This window comes from Mustela nigripes, chromosome 5, assembly GCF_022355385.1.
Source record: "Mustela nigripes isolate SB6536 chromosome 5, MUSNIG.SB6536, whole genome shotgun sequence".
NCBI lineage: Eukaryota > Metazoa > Chordata > Mammalia > Carnivora > Mustelidae > Mustela > Mustela nigripes.
In genome coordinates, this window is record NC_081561.1 from 31547520 (window position 1) to 31565916 (window position 18397).

Below are 18397 nucleotides of genomic sequence, written 5' to 3' on the forward strand. Positions count from 1 at the left end.
AGTTTTGTCTGATTAGGCTAGAGCACTGGGGTGCTCTCTTCTGGGGTGCAGTCTTAGGAACTGTCCTGCAAAAGCAAGACAATGAGTGAGAAACTCCCTTTTCCCCCTCCTTTCCTTACAAACACTTACGAGCATAGGGTAGATGCTCTCCACCTATGCACAGTCTCACAGACCCTCCAGGGGACCTGATTTCCTGAACAGAGGTGTGGGTGACACCCATCGTCTCCCAGTAGTAAGATGGATTCACCCATGGGGTGCTACCCGTGGCACAATTCTATGCACCAGCCTTATCTCCACCCACACCTCCCACACCCAGTCCCAGCCTGGCTCTCCCCCACCCAGGGCCCTCCAGACCCTTGACCTCCCAGCCCCACACTTCAGTCAGCTGGCCAGGAAGGGAGGGGGCGTGGGGTCCCAGGGGGGGGCCCAGGAAGGTGCGGCTCAGGAAGCCTGGGCTTCAGCTGCTGCCTGTGGCCTCATTGTGTCACCAGCTCTGTAATTTACCCCTGGCAGGGCCCAGCCCCTCAAATGCTTCCCGCTCCCCACCTCCCAACCCGCAAAGGAAACCAGCTGCTGAGAACACACACTCACACACCTGCCGCTGGCCAGTGGCTGACATCCTCACGAAGTGGGTGCTCTGTGTCCCACCCCCAGCTTGGGTCTAAGCAGATAGTCTTCACGACAGACACACAGCATACTAGCACCTGTAACCTGGAGACAGGACAGGCAGGAGGGGAGGGCTGTGGGGCCTGGGAGCCCTGGAAGCCAGTTTCTCAAGAGAGGTTCCAGGCTGGAAAGAGGAGAGGTTTGGAGTACGGGGTGGGGGTCAGAGTCCCAGTGTGAGGAATGTGAGGCAGGGGAGAGGCAAGGCAGAAACGGTACCACCTTAGGGGCTGCAGGGCAGGAGACAGGAATAGAACATGCTCCTTCCTTAGGGGACCACCAGGGGCTGATTTCTGGAATCTGCTGTGAAGTCCTGGTCCCTCCCTGCCCAGGGCTGCCCTGTGCTCCCACTCCATGCCAGCCCCAGAGATAGCTTCTAACCACCCTAGAGCCCTCGGTCTCCATCATTGCCCATTTTCTCCTTGCTTCCAATTCCAGGCTCTCCCGCTGCAGGTTGAGACAGGGGTCCCCCTGCAGGACCCTCAGCAGCTGTGGAGGCAGGGTGCAAAACCATGTGTTTATTTTTATTAGAAATGTTCTCGGTATAAAAACAGTCATGCGCTACACATTGTCATCAATAACCATCACCAAACACCCAGGCACTGAGCTCCGTGTCATCGGCAGGAGGGGCAGGCGGGGGGCAGGCGGGGGCAGGACACGCGGCAGACGGGCGGGGGGCAGGCGGGCAGGCTGCGGGCCACGGGGACACACACAGAGGCCACCGGGAGGATGCGGCACTTGGCAACACTCTTGAGATTGGTTTTTGTTTTGGCTTTTTTTGCGTTTTGGATTTTTTTTTCTTTTTCTATTTTGCGACATGTAAGATTTGGTGAATGGGGGTGATAGTGGCAGGGAGAAAGCAAGGGCTGGATGTAATGAAGGTGAGGAGGGGGCTGAGGACTGGAAAGAAACCTGCAGGGGAGACCCAGGGGAGCACAAGAGAAAAAAACTGGAAAGACCTGGAGACGGAGGATGCAGGAGGAAGAGGGGGCAGAGGCAGAAAGAAAGCAGCTAGGGAAAAGCAGAGCACACAGACAGGTGCAGACGCAGAAAAGGCAGTGGTAAAATAAAGACAGGGATGGAAACAGACTGGGACAGTCACCAGTGCGACAGCAGAGACGAAGGGAGAGAGAAAACCAGCTCTGGGGCCCACGCAGCCTGAGCCCCTGTCATTTGGGGGCTGGGAGGGGCCATGGTCCAAGATGCAGGCTCTTGGGGTGGCCTGCAGCCGGCCCGGCCTCTTGTCCTCCTCCTGTCACCTGCCCGGCTTGCCCAGGCTGCCCAGCAGTGACTGCCGGGGGCTCTGCTGTCCTCAGCACCAAGCCGCGTCCGTGGGCATCCACGGGCAGGCAAGACATCAGCTGGGCCCCTGGGAGTGGCCCTGGCCCAACGCGTCAGCCACAAGTGTCTCAGGTCCTCCTCCTCTTGTTCGGCTCTGGTGGCCTAGCTAGATTGCATGGTTGGTGTAGGTGACGTAGGTCTGTTTGGTGGCCAGTGCTGGAAGGAGAGAGACCGGGGTACCCAGACATCAGGGGCAGGCTTTTTCAAACCCCCCTTCTGCACAGTCACTGCCCTGCCCACAGCATCAGGTCCAGACCCCTGAACCAAGCTGTTGACATCCCCCAAACTGAATGGTGGCCCCACCCCACCCATCCCATTGCTTCCCCACTTCCCTTCCCCTACTCTGCACTCCCCCCACCGCAACTAGTGCCTCATCCCCCCAACCGCACCCCCACCAAATTCCCCCGCTCCCTGAACCCATCCCCTGTCTGAACATCCTTCCCACCTCCACACCTTCGCTGAAGCTAGGCTGCTTCCCTGGAGGGCCCTGCCCTCCTCACTCTGTCGTTTTAGTTAGGATCCCTCCTTTGATGGGCCCTCCCCCCCCAACCCACTGCTCTAGGAGGGTCCCCCGACACCCTGCCCCCACCAAAGTCCCCGCCACCTCCCGACTCCACCACACTTGAGGAGAATCATTTTTATTTGTGATATTAATTATATATAGCCTTAAAGTATTATCAACAGAAGGATTTCAGGTCCACAGCACACATTCTTGGAAGAGCACATGCGAAAAACAGACATTAGACAGAGCCTGGCAGCCTAGGGGATGGGAGTGGAGAGCCGGGACAGAGAGAATGAATGATGGAACCAGTGGCTGGGCCCTGCCACTCGAGGCTAGACACTGACTAGCTGACCAAGGAGGCCCCTCCGACTGACTCAGCCCCAGTCCCTCACTCAAGGAAGATGGAAGACCTCCAGGTCCCATCAGGCCTCAGTATGGCTACCCTTCTCATTTCTAGGTGTCCCTGTCTCACCCCAGCCTTGAGTCTCCCTTATCTGCACCCTGAGCAAGGGCCAGCCACCACCAGGACCTGGCCTCTGTGTCTGGGTACCCTCATTTCCCAGTCTCAGCCCCTTGTGGGCCCCCCCCCCCCACCCAGCTGGGTGACAGTCTCTTTCCAGCATGAACCTCCCCTCCCTCCACCCAGGTGGGGTTCAAACCTCATGGCAGCCTAGTGACAAAGCCAGATAAGGGCCACCCTCCTGCGACAAATGAGGCACTGAGGCCAGTTGGGTGAGGAGCCTGGCCAGGCCCTTAGTTTTGTCCTGTCAGGATCCAGGGTCTCCCTGCATGGCTGGGGACAGCTCAGTGATGAGTCATGAAGGTCAGAATTGCTGCGTGGGGTGGGAGCTAAGTGCTGGTGCGTGGAGGCAGCCGGACAGGAGACAGTTATGGTGCCCTAGTGCGCAAAGCTGGCCTAACACTCCATCAGGGGCCTCTCCACCCAGAAAAGGACCGTCCCTGCCAGCCTCACCCAGGGCGTCCAGCCCGGAATGGAGGACACAGAGGGGGAGCAGTGTGGCTGGACTCTCTGATCCTCTACCCCATGTGCTGGGCCCACAACTGCTGAGTTAAGACCATACTTCCCACACTCCCTGCTGGATGACATTCCTGCTAATGACGTGGGAGTGGAAGGGCTGTGTGTCATTTGATTTGCATGTCATTTGATTAAAACTGTTTCTCCCATACTTCCCCTCTTATGCCTTTCGGGGGCAGAGCAGTCACTGAGAGGGATCAGCCTCAGCACAACCTTTCTGGGAGCCGCTGGAAGAGACCCAGGTCCCCAGGCCTGCCCACCCACTACACCAGCATAGCCAGAAGCCCACCGACATAGGCAGGATTTCTGGGTCCCACTCCCAGAGGGTCCATCAAGTGTGACCAGAAGCGAACTTGTGGGGGGTGGGGCAAGCAGAGGGGTACCTCGTAGGACCAGCGGGGCAACATGAGGTGTGGAACACAGGGGAGCTAAAGGAAGAACTTTCTCCTGAGTGGAGAGGGTGGCCTTATACAGTAGTTCAGCTGCCTGTCAGCTGAAATACGCAAACAGAACATGGACAATCACTTGGCTGGGCTGCAGCCAGGAAGCTGCAAGTCTCAGGTTCCCCCCGGACAGGTGGCAGGAGGAAACGGGGCCATGACTTCAGAAGGAGGCTTACAAAGCATGCCAAGACTTGCCACCTTCATTTCTAAAATGACCCGTCTGCCTCCAGGGTGCTGGTGACCACGAGAGAAGGACCATGGACAGGGCAGTTTTGAGGGAACAGCATCCAGGAGGGTCCTGAGCTGGACAGACTTGGGCAAAGGAGCCCAGACACAAAGGCAGAGGTGCTGAAAGGGGGGCAGGGGCGCTGTGCAGATCAGAACTCTGGGGACAGGAGTCTCTGACCCCCTCCCTCTGTGACCTCCGGCAGCTCCTCCCTCGCCCTCCTAGGCCCCACCTGTAACACAAAAGAGCTCAGTGGCCCTTTGGCCCAGACTTCTTTCTCTGCGGGCCTCCCCCGGCCCCACTCTCCACCCCACTCTCTCCAGCACGATCAGAAAAAGAGGCAGCGGCTGAATCAGTTCCCCGGGGCTCCATCACCCCCTGGGTGAACTGATAAAATGGAGTCTCCAAACCTGCAAACCCGCCAGCAGCCTGGCTCAGAGGTGAAGGAAAACAGCAGTAGGGGCAGCCAAACCTCCACCAGCTGTAGGGAAACAGGCCCCTGGAGCCAGGGGCACCCACGCAGGCAGAAGGAGGAAAATGGCAGGGAGGTTAGGGACAGTTGGGCCCTGCCGTCCCTCTAAGAACAGAGCTGTTTCCAATAGAAAATTCAGTCCTTGGGTTCCAGAACCTGGAAGTGCATTCAGCCCTCAGCTACAAGCCAGGGGCCCCAGAGTCCTTCAGCGCAGCTTCGGTCTCACCATCTGGAAAATGGGAGCAGTGAGTCTGCCCGCCCGCCCCTCCCACCGGGAGCTAACTGTGAGACTCTCCCACTGTGGCTGGGAGCCAGGAGGCTTCGGGTCCGGTCCTGCCCTCCCCAGTACAGTGGGTCGCAGCACCTGCCAAGCAGCCCTTCCGACAAATTGAACCTCTCAGCACCTCAATTTTCTCATCTGTACATTGGGTGGCTCTCAGCCACAAGGTGGAGGGAACCCTGCAAAGTGGTGGGCAAAGGGGCAGGGCTGAAATAACTAGAGCAATGAGGACAGGATGAGGACAGTGATGCTCCAGAGGCATCCTCAACCCGAAGGGAGGGACACAGAGCAGGAGCCAAGGGCCCCAAACCTATGCCTTGCCCGTGACAGACCCTTGCTGTTTTTCAAGCCCTGCCACCTGAGATAATAATTAGCTGGGTGGTGGCAAGCAAGAGCTGACAGCCCCCATTTATCGCCCTGTGTCTCTGTGCCCAATCTGCCCACAATCAGGCCCCTGAATTATTTATTCTGTTGTTTGTGTAAAGATACGTGGCCTCCCAGTGACAGAGTGAAAAATGGCCCTGCTGCACAGGAGTGACATCTCTCCACTCTCCCTGCTCATACCCCCTCACTCTGGCATCCCCAGAATTAATCACCGGGCTCCCACCCAGCACCCCCATAGCTCCTGCTATCGCCAAGCTAAGGGACAGTGGTGACAAAGGGTCCTGGCCTCTGGCTCCCACAGGTGGGCGGAGGGAGCAAACAGCTCTCGTCCTTCCCTTGCAGGAAGGTTCCCTTGCTGGGAACCCTGCGTTTCCCTTCCCTGGGCCTCCATTCCCCTCCTTGTCTGGTGGGGGGTGGGGTGGGAAGGGGTGGGAATTCTACCCTGTCCCCATGGGACCAACCTCAACAGAGACAGAAGATGCCATGTCAGTAAGGAGCCATCAAAGCTGTCTGGGAAGGCCCTGCCCTCTGGTTCCCTCTGGCCAGTGACAGCACCATGAGGGTCACACTTTGGGGTTAGGGTGTTATCTCCAGTTAAATGCCCATGGTCCCTGGAGGGCTCATGCCCCATTCAGACGAGCCCTGGAGCAGAGCTCATTTAACACACCTGCCTGCAACAGGGGAGTAGGGCCTGGAGGGTGGAACCCGGGACAGGTAAGTCTCCATGGGAAGGAGGAAAACTGAAGGCAGGAGTGTGGGGTGGGGAGCAAGGAGGGGCCCCTGCTCAGGACAGAAGGGTCTGGTGAGGGGCTGCATTTGGGGTTTCTGCAAATCTAGACACAAAAGGCCAGAGGTGGGGCATCCTGGGAGGACAAGGCCCCTTCCCATCTCAGAGCGGAGACCCCAGGGGGCCCCTGAAGGGAGTCCTAGGGCTGTAGGTCCAAGGGGAGCTCTGGGAGGATTGGAACCAGAGGTCATCTGGCAGAAGATGGGGGCAAGGGGGCAACACATGGTCTTCAGCATGTCAAAGAAGGAGGCATGTCTCTGTTCTGCACAGAGAATGGGGCCCCAGAGATAGGAAGACCATGTGAAGTTGGGGTCAAAGGAAAGACACTGGGGCCAGCGAGCCACCGACTTGCTGTGTGACCTCAGGAGAGTCACTCACCCTCTCTGGGCCTCAGCTGGGGATCAAACCTCTAGCCCCACCCCAGCCTCACAGGACTGTTGTGAAGAGCACTCAACAGAGCAGAGGGCTCTGGGAGGGAAAAATCCTGTCTGGATGTAGGAAGAGACTTCCCTTCTTTACACAGATGGCTGTCTCTCAACACGTGGGAGCCATGATGAGAAAGGGAGGGAAGATGTTTCCCCAGGGCCACGAGGTGGGGGAGCCTGTGAGAGGTGCTGCCCCAGCCAAAACAAACAAAGGAGGCTAGGTCTCCTGGTCTCCTGACCTCCTTGTCAGTGACACAGGGCCTCCTCTTAGAGCCTGCACTCCAGACACTCCTGTAGTCTAGCCCATAATCCTCCTGCTGCCATCAACAATGTCCATTTCTGGCCTTTCCCCCAGGATGAGAGGGAAGCAGCTGAGTACTAACTCCCAGGTCCCACCAGGACTGAGTCTCCCCAGAGGGAGGGGCTCTTCTTCTCCTTCCCCACCAGTGGGAGGCCCCCCACCCAGGACTTTCAGAGAGCAGGGGAGGCAGAAGCTGCCACATAAACTATTTGGACACTTGCACGATATCCAGGGAGGGAGCCAAGGTCTCAGTGAGCAGGGTTGACCACGGCTACCCCTTCATCTCACCCCCGCCAACCACTGGAGCAGCTAGAGTGGAGGCCCACCCCACAGGTGGGAGACCCCATGGCTCACCCCAGGGCAGAGGCCTCCATCTCCAAGGAAGCAATAGGGACATCACCGTGAAGGTCAAGTCCAGCCCAGCTACCTGGTGACTATGTGACCCACATGAATCCCTAACCTTACTGAGCCTCCCTTTCCTCATCTGTATTACACAGATGATAAATAACTTGCCTTTTAAGGTCGCATGGCTGTGTGTCACACAATCAGGGTTCAAGGAGTGGTTGCCACCATGACTGGCGCCCCCGAGGCACCCTCATCCCTCGCATGCCCTGCCCCTCTCTCCCCTCCATCTCTTCTCACAGAGGGCTGGCTGCGAGGGGGACCAGAGAAGCTGGCAAAGATGGCGGCCTCACTCCCTCATGCACATTCCTGCCCAGGCCCAGACCTTGGGCCTGCCCCTCAGATGCTGAGGTCCCCCTCAAAGCATGACCCTCTACTGCAGAGGTTTCCTTGAACCATCCCTTGGGAACACCCAGCCTCTGGGGAACTGAGGCCTATGGAGGCCCTCCGTCCAACCTACTTCTTCCCTTACCCATCCTGGGGACCCACCTCCTGGGTCCCCATCTCTCAGGGCCCTGTTAGGGCATGGCCAGGTGGGCACCAGAGCCTCTGTGCCCAGGTCACTAAAGGGCCAGAAAGCAGAGGCCCTCCAGACAACCCATTCTCCCAGAGGGACGGAGAGGGCACAGGCCCAGATCTTGGTCCCAGGGAAGAGAAATCCCAGAGCCCCCATCACCCTGCATGAGCCAGGTTCCCCCACAGCCTCACCCTTGGCAGTCAGATCCCTGGAAGTGTGTAGCTAAGGCTAGGTGGGGTGGGACCTTGAAGTTCTCTCCTGGTTACCAAGATGGGGCAGGGCAGAGGGGCACTAACCTGGCGCCTCAAGAGAGAATCCCCACTCACCTGTGGCCTCAGGGCTCTCCCAGGAACCCCAGAAAATGGGCTTAGGGACGGACGTGGCCAGGGTCCCAGTTATGGGGGCTGGCCTTCTCTGGGAAGGAGGAGGGGCTGGGTGGGGCCCTGAGGGAGAGGGGAGGACCCGGACACTCACCAGGAGTCTCAAGGTTCTCGCAGAGCTCAGACTTGGCTTCACCATTGGGCCGGAAGCTGCCCTTCTGCGTGAACTTGTTGGACATGGTGGCGGCGGTGACGACGGCTTTGAGGCTGCGCTTGCGCTTGGGCACATTCTGCTCCGGGTGGAAGAGGATGATGTAGACCTTGGGCATGTAGAGCATCCCCAGGGACACCGAGGCGCTCAGACTCACCGAGACCGTCAGCGTCGTCGTCTGGATGTACAGCTGGAGGTGGGCCAGGGGCGGCGTCAGAAAGAGCTCTGCCCCAGCCTCAGAGTCCCGACCCCAGGAACAGACACAAGGGGGACAGACCCTGGGAGTCCTGCCCCATGTCCCACTGACTGGGCAGAAGGGAGTTGTGGTGTTGAGCTGGGACTTTAGATCAGACTCTCTGGATTCAAATCCTGACTCCACCATTTCTAGCTCTGTGACCTTGGACAAGTCCCACCCTGTGCCTCAGTTTCCCCACGTGGGCATGCTGCTATAATACTCACCTCATAGGGCCGCCATGAGAATGAAACGCCTTGGTAAATGGTGATCCTATATACAACAATGTCCAGCCCATGGTACATACGTACATGGAAGTGTTTCCCACTGCTTCATGCCATGTGGGGGTAGCACCCCTAAAGAAGGGCCCTCAGGGAACCACAGCTGACCCTCCCAGCAGCATCCCGCTACACAGGGCTGGGAGTGAGATGAACATCTGTTGGTGCCTTGGGGTAACTCCCAGGGGCCATGCCACAGCCCCTCGACCAGGTCCCCATTCAGTGACTGCAACCTGTACTGTTGCCCTGTGCAGAGCAGGCCACTGACACGGGAGCCACAGCGCCCAGTGAGATATGGCGATGGCGGCACAGTCAAAGCCCATTTCACGCTCGCTCGCCAGCACTAACGGTGACAGATGTTTAGCAAAATGAAAGTCCATTAATCTGGGTGTCGGATAATCCATTCTTCAATAGCGGGGCCTTCCAGGCAGGGCCTGACAATTCCCACTGCCCCCTGGGGTCCCCTCCCTGCCTCCTCCATCACGCTTCCCAGTCTTCCAGGCCTCTGCTGTCCCGCCAGCCCCCCTCAACCTCCGTGCAGCCAGAGGAGACCTGGGCTGTAGCCCCCAGGTCTGGGCATGGGGAAGGCAAGAAATGTTCTACCCCCTAAATCTTCCATTTCTTGATCTGGGCCCCCTCCCTTGGGGCCTGGCTGATGTGTCGTCTCCTCTAGGAAGCTCTCCCTGAACCCCAGCTCTATCTGACCCCCTATGACACCCATTCTCATACTCTGTCCCATCTGCGCTTCTCTAAAAATGATTCATGACCTGGATCTGAAGGCTGTCTTTCCAGCTGTCCTTTGAGAGAGAGGCTGGAGAAGCCCTGGGGTCTGAAAGGAAAGAGGGATGTGACCCTGAGTCTCAAGCCCTCTCTAGCCCTCAGTTTACTCATCAGTGCAATGGGATGAGAGCTGCTACCTCTCCCAACCCACGAGGTGAGCCAAACCCAGACTGTGAAGCTCTGTGAAGGAGGCTGGGAGTGTGGAGAAGTGGTTTTATTTGTCACTGTTCAGAAACTGTCACAAGCCCAGGGAAATGAGAGCCTGGTCCCCAGTCAACACACACCCATCTGACACAGTCATCTCCTGTCCTCCCGTGCAAGCCATATTCTCACTCTTGTACTACAGCACTCCCTCCCAGCATGACTGGCCCGTAGGAGGGTATAGGCTACCTCTCCTGCCCCCTGAGATGGGGCTGATGGCAGTGGGGGAGGGGCGGACAGGTTCCACACCATGGGGAAAGTGATGAAGGTCTGGGCTAATCAAGATGACGCTTGTTTTCAGGACCTTCACCATTGAACTGGGAGCTCCCTGGGTGAGGGTTCGTCTCCCTCATTAGACCGGGGCCTCCCTGAGGGCAGTCTCCCCTCTCACACTAGGGGTTCTTGGGTGTCAGGGTTGTGTTTCCAAGTCAGATATCCATCTTGGGCCCTCTGCCCACACTTTGTTGATTGGGGGGGTGGGGCGTGCATTCGGGCCCATTCGGAGTTGGTGGAACCAGGGAGAGAGGCCCCCTCTCTGGACAGAGTGAGCCCTGTGTTGGGGGCGAGATTCCACTCTGCCCTGAGCCACTGTGGGATGCTAGACCCCCCCCCCCCACTAACACAGGCAGAAGAAGAGCCCAGGGGACACACATGTGGTTCCATGCCCTGCTGTCACCATCTTAAATCCTGAATCATTTTTGAACAAGAAAGGGGCTTTTATTTTCTTTCTGCATAAGGCCCTGAAAACCAGAGGGCCAGCCCTGAACGCGGAAAACAGTACAATCCTTGGTGTTCTCTTTTGCTTTTCAGAATGGAACCTTTTTGCAAAGATATAAGATGGGGCATAAACCAATCCAACCTAAGCGAGCTGCCCCCACCTGCTGGGGCCCTGCCCTTCCAGCAGGGGCCTCGGGGGCTCGTCTAGCCATCCCAGGCTGAGGGGCAGCCGGCCCTGTGCAAGCACAAGTAAGGCTGCACACCCCAGTCCCTCTCCATGCTCTGGGGTCTGGAACTCCCACCCTCCCACCAGCTCACACGTTGTCCCAGAGCCCCCTGTGTGAAGGCGCACGTTGTGACCAAGAGGTAGTAGCATGCTGATTCTATCAAAGAAGGAGCAGCCCCCTAAAACCTCTAGAACCCAGCAGACACCCCCAACTCCCAGGGATAAGGCCCAGGTACGGATGCAGCCCTCCAAGGCCGGTGGCCTGAGAGGTGACCTCCAGGATCTGATTTCATCTTGTTTCCCAGATGGGGGTGCCTGGATTCCAGGATCTGATTTCACCTTGTTTCCAGATGGGGGTGCCTGGATTCCTGCCCCCCTTTCTGGTCAGGCCCTGGCTACACTCTGTCCTCTGCAAGAAATCCTGCCTTTGCCTCACAAGTGGCTGCTCCCCAGAGCAAAGAGCTAGGTCTGATGGGCGTGGACAAGGTAACCGCAGGTGGGGCAAAGGGCGCAGAAAGGAGCTGCTGTAGAGGGAGATGAGGAGTCTCCCATTTCCCTGTGAGGCCTGCTGGGCGGAGGGTCCAAGGGGCCCGCCTGGGGGTGCCGAGGAGATCTACCTGCTCCGCGATTTGGCCCAGGCTGATCCTAGTGGCCACAGAGATCCTCGGAATCTGTACAAACCAGAGAAATGAACCTCCCCACCCCCTGGTCAGCCTCTGTGGCTAGGTCCCACCCAAGGGCAGCTAAGTGGGAACCCCATGCCGTGGAGAAAGCATGCTGTGCCCGGCTCTGGGTAGTGCTGCACGGCGGCCATAATAACCCCTGGCGACTGGGGCTAGCATGGGGAAAGCCATTCACCTGCTCAGCCCAGCAGCACAGACTGCTTCGCTCCACGCCACCACCTGCCTGCTGGGGAAATGGGCGCCACGAGCCCCTGCACACACATGTGCACACAAGCCTGGGCACGCCCACATACCCACAGACACGCATGCCCATAGACACATGCATCTCTGCATTCACACACACACACACATCCCTGAACTCACAGCTGTGCGCTCATATGTGACTCAGACTCATGCCAGGGGGCACGTGTATGCACACACATGCACTCCCTTCATGCACCTAGGTACACTCGCATGCAGGCACCCAGACGCATTCATCCATATCTGTACACATACCTGAATACGCACCTACAAGTGCACACACACACATCTGCACATACATGGCCAGGCACATGCAACTCGTCTGCACACCCACATGCATCCCAGCCGTGAAGCTCTCAATGTACACACCTGCCCATCCCCACCCAGTGTACACAAACGCAGCCACTTGCACACAGATACACACACCACCCAGCCACCACCAACCATGCACAAGAAGGCACACACACCTCTGTAACCACACAACTCCCCGCCGCGGCCCCACCTCTCTCTCTCTCTACCTGTTTGCAGGGCTGGCAGAGCCCAGTGGAGATTCAGAGATTCAGCTCCTGGTGGCCTGTGCCTCTAGGAAGTTGGGTCCCAGCATGGGGTGGGAGAAGAGCTCATATCCTGGCCCCTCCTTATGCAGAAGCCCAGAGGGGAAGGTCATGTCCCATGTCCCCCATGATCAGGACCAGAGCAGGGTCACCTGTGGCTGAGAGGCTAGCCTGCTGTGTGACCCCAGGCAAGTAAGGGCCTCTGCGCCTCTCTGGGCCTCAGGAGAGATCATTTCAGAGGTTCCTTTTCAACATCTATACTCAAGGAGCCTCCTAAAAAGGAAGAAATTAGAGGCAGTCCGGGTAGCCTGGAGAGATGTGGGGGCTGAGCAGGAGGCGGGGCCTCAGCAGCTGGAGGAGGGAGGGTCTGACAGCCCCCTGGAAGGGCAGGAACCCCACCGAGGAAACTATAGGAAGGCAGAATCAGGGGCTCAGCCAGCATGTTGTCTGCCTTCTAGCTGTTCACCTTTACTCCCTGAGGAGGCAGGGGAAGGAGACTCCTGGTGTTGCCAAAATTTCTCAAGCTGTCAGCTTCCTTACAATGTGGGGTGGCTTCCCCTGCTGGCTCTGTGGGCCCCCTGGGCACTGCGGGCCACCGGGCTCCGACTGTACCTGTCCTCAGCAGGGAGGGCTTCCCGTAGGCCTGTGGGGGCAGGAAACCTGGCTCACAGGGCAAGCTAGGCCTGGTGGCTGCTTTGGCTCAGGTTTGTGGGGTGACATGGAGCCAAACCTGATTTCTGATCTCAGGGCCCTCACTGCCAACCCCAATGTCTGCTTCTCAGAGGCCCTCAGCCCACTGGCCACCTTTAGAAGGAAGGCTACAGGCCTTTACAGGGCCAGGTCAAGGGTTTCAGCATGGAGGGCAGAGGTCTTGCCCTCAAGGAACTCTTGGAGCAGAGGTGGCCCTTACCAAGGAGGCTTGCAGGGCAGGAAGGTATTCCAGGGCTGCAGGGGGGCAGTGTGGACTGGGTTTGTGGAGGGGATTCCTGAGTTAGGCACAGCAGGGTAAGTTCAACCATGCTACCTATGGGCTGTGTGATCTCAAATGAGTCACTTGGCCTCTCTGTGCCTCTGTGTCTCATCTATAGACAGGGATAGTGCTATCCACCTTACCCTGCTACTGTGGATGGGGACCATCAGGTAGAGTGTCAGGTCCATGACAAGCACCCCATCCGTCACGGCCTTGGCAGCAGCCTCACTGAAAGCCAAGGATCCTGAGTAGCTCACAGCTGGGCAAGCTCCAGCTTCAAATGCCAGTCATGGGCTGGTGACAACACCAGCTCCAGCTCCAGCCCGGCCCTCAGTCCTGAACCCCGGCCCTGTGTATTCAGCAACAGTATGTGGACCTCTTAACAGGCACCCCAAACTTAGCACATCCAGAGGACCGCCAGATCTCGGCCCCCAAACAGACTCCTCTGTGCTCTTCCCCACCTGAGAGTGCAGATGTTCCTTCCTCCTGATCCTCACGCCAAAACCCAGAGTCATCCTTGATTCTCCTCTGCACTTCTTGCCCCACATGCAATCCGTCCCAAATCCAGCCGCCTCACCTGCAGACACATCCAAGAACCCCTGCTTCCCATCACCCCCGGCCCCAGCAGCCCCCTGCTAGGCTCGCTACAGTCCCCTCCGCATTGGCCATCCAGGTCTCAGCCCACCTTCCTCAGGGCTCCACCCAGCAGCCAGAGGGATCCTTCTAAACCCACACTATGTCATGTCCCTCACTGCTCAGAACCCCAGCATGGCTCCCTTCTCACTGATGGTAGAAGCCCACATCCTTCCCACAGCCTCTGAGTCCTCCACCATCTGTCCCGTCATCTCTCTGACCTAGTCCCCATCACCCTCCCCTGGGTTCCTCAGTACCAGCCACCCCACAGAGGGGTAAACGGCTTTCAAACCCATCAGGCCATGTGATTGTGACAACCCTTAATGACTGAAAGAGAAGGATCATGGCCCCAACATACTGATGGAGAAACTGAGGCGGAGAAGCCAGCTGCCATGCCCAAGATCCCAACATAGAACTCGGACCAGGAGCTGGGGTCCTTGGTCCCAATAACCCCTTGCCCATCTCTAACCTCCGGCTTCAGTGACCCTCAGTCCTTCAAGATAAACCCCTGCAGGCGCCAGGCAGCGCTGGGGCGGGGATGTGGTCAGAGTGCACGGGGCCCTGGGGTCTGTCCACGCCCACAGGATGGCCTGACAGAGCCAGCAGGAGGCACCCTGTCTGCAGCTCTGGCTGGTGGAGGGAAGGACCCTCAGCTGACACCCCAGGCTCCCAGGCTTCAGAGGCTTGGTGACCAGGAGAAGAGGAGTGAGTGTTGATCCAACCCCACCCAGGGACCCAGGGGGATCCTGCAAGGGCAGAAAGAGGGGCAGGCAGAGGACAAGGAAGAGAGGAGTGGATGCAGGGAAGATGGGGCTGAGCAGGGCGAGAGTCTCTTCTCCAGGAAAGAGTCTAGAAGAGATTTAAAGCTGACAGAGAGGAGAGAGGGAGGCAACGAGAGGTAGAGGCAGGGAGGGAAGGGAAGAAGAAGGAGAGAGTTGAGATGGGTGGGAAGGGGAAGCCAGAAAAGAGAAAGGGTAGGAGAGAAGAGGGACAATCCAGAAGCCAGAGAACAGAGGCAGAGGAAGCAATGAGGCATGGAAGAAGTCCTCTCCAGAGCAGAAGGAAAGGCCAGCGAGCCCCCACGGCTGCCCGCAGCTCGGGGCCCTCACTCTCCCCCACCCCCAGCCCCACCATTCACCTTGTCTGCTGACTGCGAGGTGCCAAAGAAGATAGGGATGAAAGCGAGCCAGACGATACAGGTGGTATACATGGTGAAGCCGATGGGCTTGGCCTCGTTGAAGGTCTCGGGCACGCCGCGCGTCTTGATGGCGTACACGGTGCACGTGACCATGAGCAGCATGCTGTACCCCAGCAGGCAGATGAGCGACAGGTCCGAGATGTCGCACTTGAGCACGCCCCTGGCAAAGCGGGGGTCGAGCGTCCGCTGGTCCTGGAAGTCCACCACCGAGTGGGACGGGTCCACCACAAACCACACGCAGATGCCGAGGAGCTGCAGGGAGATGAGGCTGAAGGTGATGGCCAGCTGCGAGGCAGGGCTGATGAAGCGCGGCGCGCTCACTGACCGCTTGCCCTGCTCGAAGATGCGGTAGATGCGGTTGGTCTTGGTGAGCAGGGCCGCGTAGCTGATGCTCATGCCCAGCCCCAGGAAGATGCGGCGCAGAGAGCACGTCCCCAGGTCGGGCTCAGCGATCATGAGGAAGGTGGTGGCGTAGCACAGGAAGATGCCAGCCAACAGCACGTAGCTCAGCTCGCGGCCCGAGGCCTTGACGATGGGCGTGTCATTGTAGCGCACGAAGGTGACCACTACGAAGAGCGTGGCAGCGATGCCCACCACGGCCAGGAAGAGGGGCAGCACGGCCCAGGGCGAGTCCCACTCCAGCTTGATGATGGGGATGGGCCGGCAGCCCGTGCGGTTCTCGGTGGGCCGCATGTCGTACGGGCAGGTCTTACAGGTATAGCGGTCCACCTGGTACTGGTACCCTGTGCACGGCTCACAGTGCCAACAGCACGGCATCCCCTTCACGGTCTTCTTCCGCTCACCCGGCTGGCACGGCAGGCTGCAGATGGAGCGGGGTGGTTGCAGCCCACTCCCCGGCCAGTGCATCCGCTCTATCTGGCAACAACATCGCAGGGGAGCCGGCCTCAGGCTATGCCAACCACTGCCTGGGGCCACCCCACCAGCTGGCATCCTGGCCACGGCAACGACCCGCTGGACCCAGCAGCTGGACTTAAATAAGCCCACCTGCATGTTGCAGCCCTGGCTAATCTAGGAGACATCCTGAGCAAATCCCAAACCCTCCAGGACCGTACAGAGACCCTGAGCACAGAGAGCGGCAGGGAGAACCAGGAGTCCCACAGGGAAGCAGAGGGAACTAGGGAGCCCAGATTACAGACCCACCCCAGCATCACCCAGGAGCTTGCTGGAAGTGCTACCTTTGGGCCTGCCCCAAACCTACTGTGTCAGGATCTGAGTCTTAACCAGACCCTGCAGGTGACTTGTGTGCTTGCTGGGAGATGTGCCGTCCCCATGGCTCAGCCCACAGTGTCTCCTCTGGGTGGGACAGGAAGCTGTGCTCAGCAGAGAGCAATGATAGATTTGCTCAGAGGACACAGAATCTGTGCCCGGGGGTTAGAATTTCTTTATATCTTGCTCTAAATTAGCACTAGTCATGGTTATATGTCTCCGAAGACACAGTCACTGCGAACAAAGGAGCCACAGGGTATGTTGGCACCCCTACCAAATTCAGTGTTACAAAAAAGTCTGGAAAGTCAGCGAGAGGCGCAGAAGAGCTCCAGGCCCTGAGCAAAGGGAGCTGGACTACACTTGGGAGCCATGTTCAAGGCATCTGTTCCAAATAGAGCGGCTGCTAGGAGTTCACACTTGGCGAGCAGGGGGCCTGGCCAGACAGGTGCTCCTCTGTGCTGGGTCCTCGCTCCCAGAGAAGGAATAAGCAGCTGCTTGGGCAAGGGGATGGTTTCAGAGCTGAGGAAAAGGGGAGGGGCAGCCAAAGATGGGCTCCCAGGAGTGGGGAGGAAAAGCTCAGGGCAGCAGCTTGTCCTGTGGCTCTGGGCATGACAGGGCCATGTGGTCCCCTAGAGCCAAAGAGCACAGGAACAACCTGGGCCACAATCCCTATAGGAACAATGAAGCAGGACAACCCTGGCCACTGGAGCTATGAGACTGTAGGGAAACAAATGGCAACGGTGACTGTTCTAGAAAACTCTGGCTCCCATAGAAAGAGCCATAAATGTAGGTAAATCCTGGGATCACAGGTGTGTTGCCAGCTGGCTGTGAGCCCTGCAGCAAACACCTCAACCTCTCTGAGTCTTTGTTTCCCCACCTGATCCAAGGACACCAGAAAGAGGCTACTCTGCCCTTTGCTACTTATTGCACCTTCTATTTGGAAGTCATCACAGAAATTCTATTTCCCCAGAAGCTCAGGCCCACGAGGCGCGGGGCTCTGTGCCTGTCCCCTGCCTCGTGTCTAGCCCCCAGCACAGGGCTGGCATGCTGGGGACCCTTGGACTCTCTGTGGAGTCTATGACAGAGGAAGTGAGGCCCAGGCACCAGCCGTGAGAGGCCATCTCAGTTTCAGACCCGGAAGAAGACAGGGCGGGCAGGGTGAAGTCTCTTCCTCAGGCCCCCACCCCAGCCTGGCCTGCTCTGTGACCCCTGCAGCACAGCCCAAACTGAGCCCTCAAGAGAAAACGGGGAGGATGTGACAGTTGAAGTCCCGTCCCCCCGACCTTACCCCCGCCCCGACTCCACACTGGCTGAGGGGCCTTGTATCATCAGGGAGGTTTCCGCTGCCCTCCCCACACCGAGGCCCTGCCTTCACTTACCACAGCTGTAGAATGGATAAGAACAGTGCCTGCCTCACGGGGCTGCTGTCCACATAGTAAGGTCCCACACTTACCACAGGTGCTGTATACAGCAGGCACTCAGTAAGGCTGAGCTGCCGATGTTGCTGGTGAACTGAATCACAGGTCCCCACTGCTCCCCTCACTGGACCCCACAGAGACACTCCTACATATGGGATATCATCCCCTTGGCCAAGTGCTCCCACCGGCCCTGTTTTGTCTGTCTATCTCTCTTCAGCAACCCAAGGAACATCACCGTGGGAATGGGCTCTACTCCCGCCCTGCCATGTGGCTTTTGGAACATCCCTCAGGCTGGGCTCGCAGAAATACTGCCTCTAACTCAGAAGATTGTCAGAGCCAAATGGGCTCACGGGCAGAAAGTGTTTCGAGGAGCTTGGGGGCTCGTCGCTGGAAGAGATTCCTATAAGAGGAGACAGCAGGGACGTGAGGCAACTCTCCCAGGATCGGCAACAGGGAGTCTGAGGCCAGACATGGGCCTGGGCCTTCTGGCCCCTCTGGTCCATCCATCTGGCTGTCACATTGTGCCTGCCCCAAGCACGGCTCACCCCTTCACCTTGCAAGGTCGGGGCCAAGTGCACTGGCATTTTCTTAGGAAATGAACCACAGGCCCTTTCTCTCCAAACACATGCTCTAGTCACAGCTAGGTACACTGAGGCCAGAGAGGGAGAACTGCAATGTCCCGGGGACAATCAGGGGCCGGGAAAATGCAGCTAGGAGGATTCAGGAGAAG

General features: G+C 58.2%; 1 protein-coding gene across 3 annotated transcripts in view; it reads right to left on the bottom strand.

Moving 5' to 3' along the window:
- Nucleotides 1–1166: 1166 nt before the first annotated feature.
- Nucleotides 1167–18397, bottom strand: part of GRM4 (glutamate metabotropic receptor 4) — a 116156-nt gene continuing 98925 nt past the window's right edge. For 2 of the 3 annotated variants that reach the window (XM_059400048.1, XM_059400049.1), the window contains exons 9-10: nt 14963–15898; nt 10852–12249 (exon numbers count right to left, since the gene is read on the bottom strand). In XM_059400048.1, coding sequence (XP_059256031.1) covers nt 11935–12249; nt 14963–15898 — 1251 coding nt within the window. In that variant the 3' untranslated portion in view covers nt 10852–11934. Of the gene's footprint in view, nt 2161–8253; nt 8501–10851; nt 12250–14962; nt 15899–18397 lie in introns of those variants that run through there. The other variant, XM_059400050.1, reaches the window with a different exon arrangement.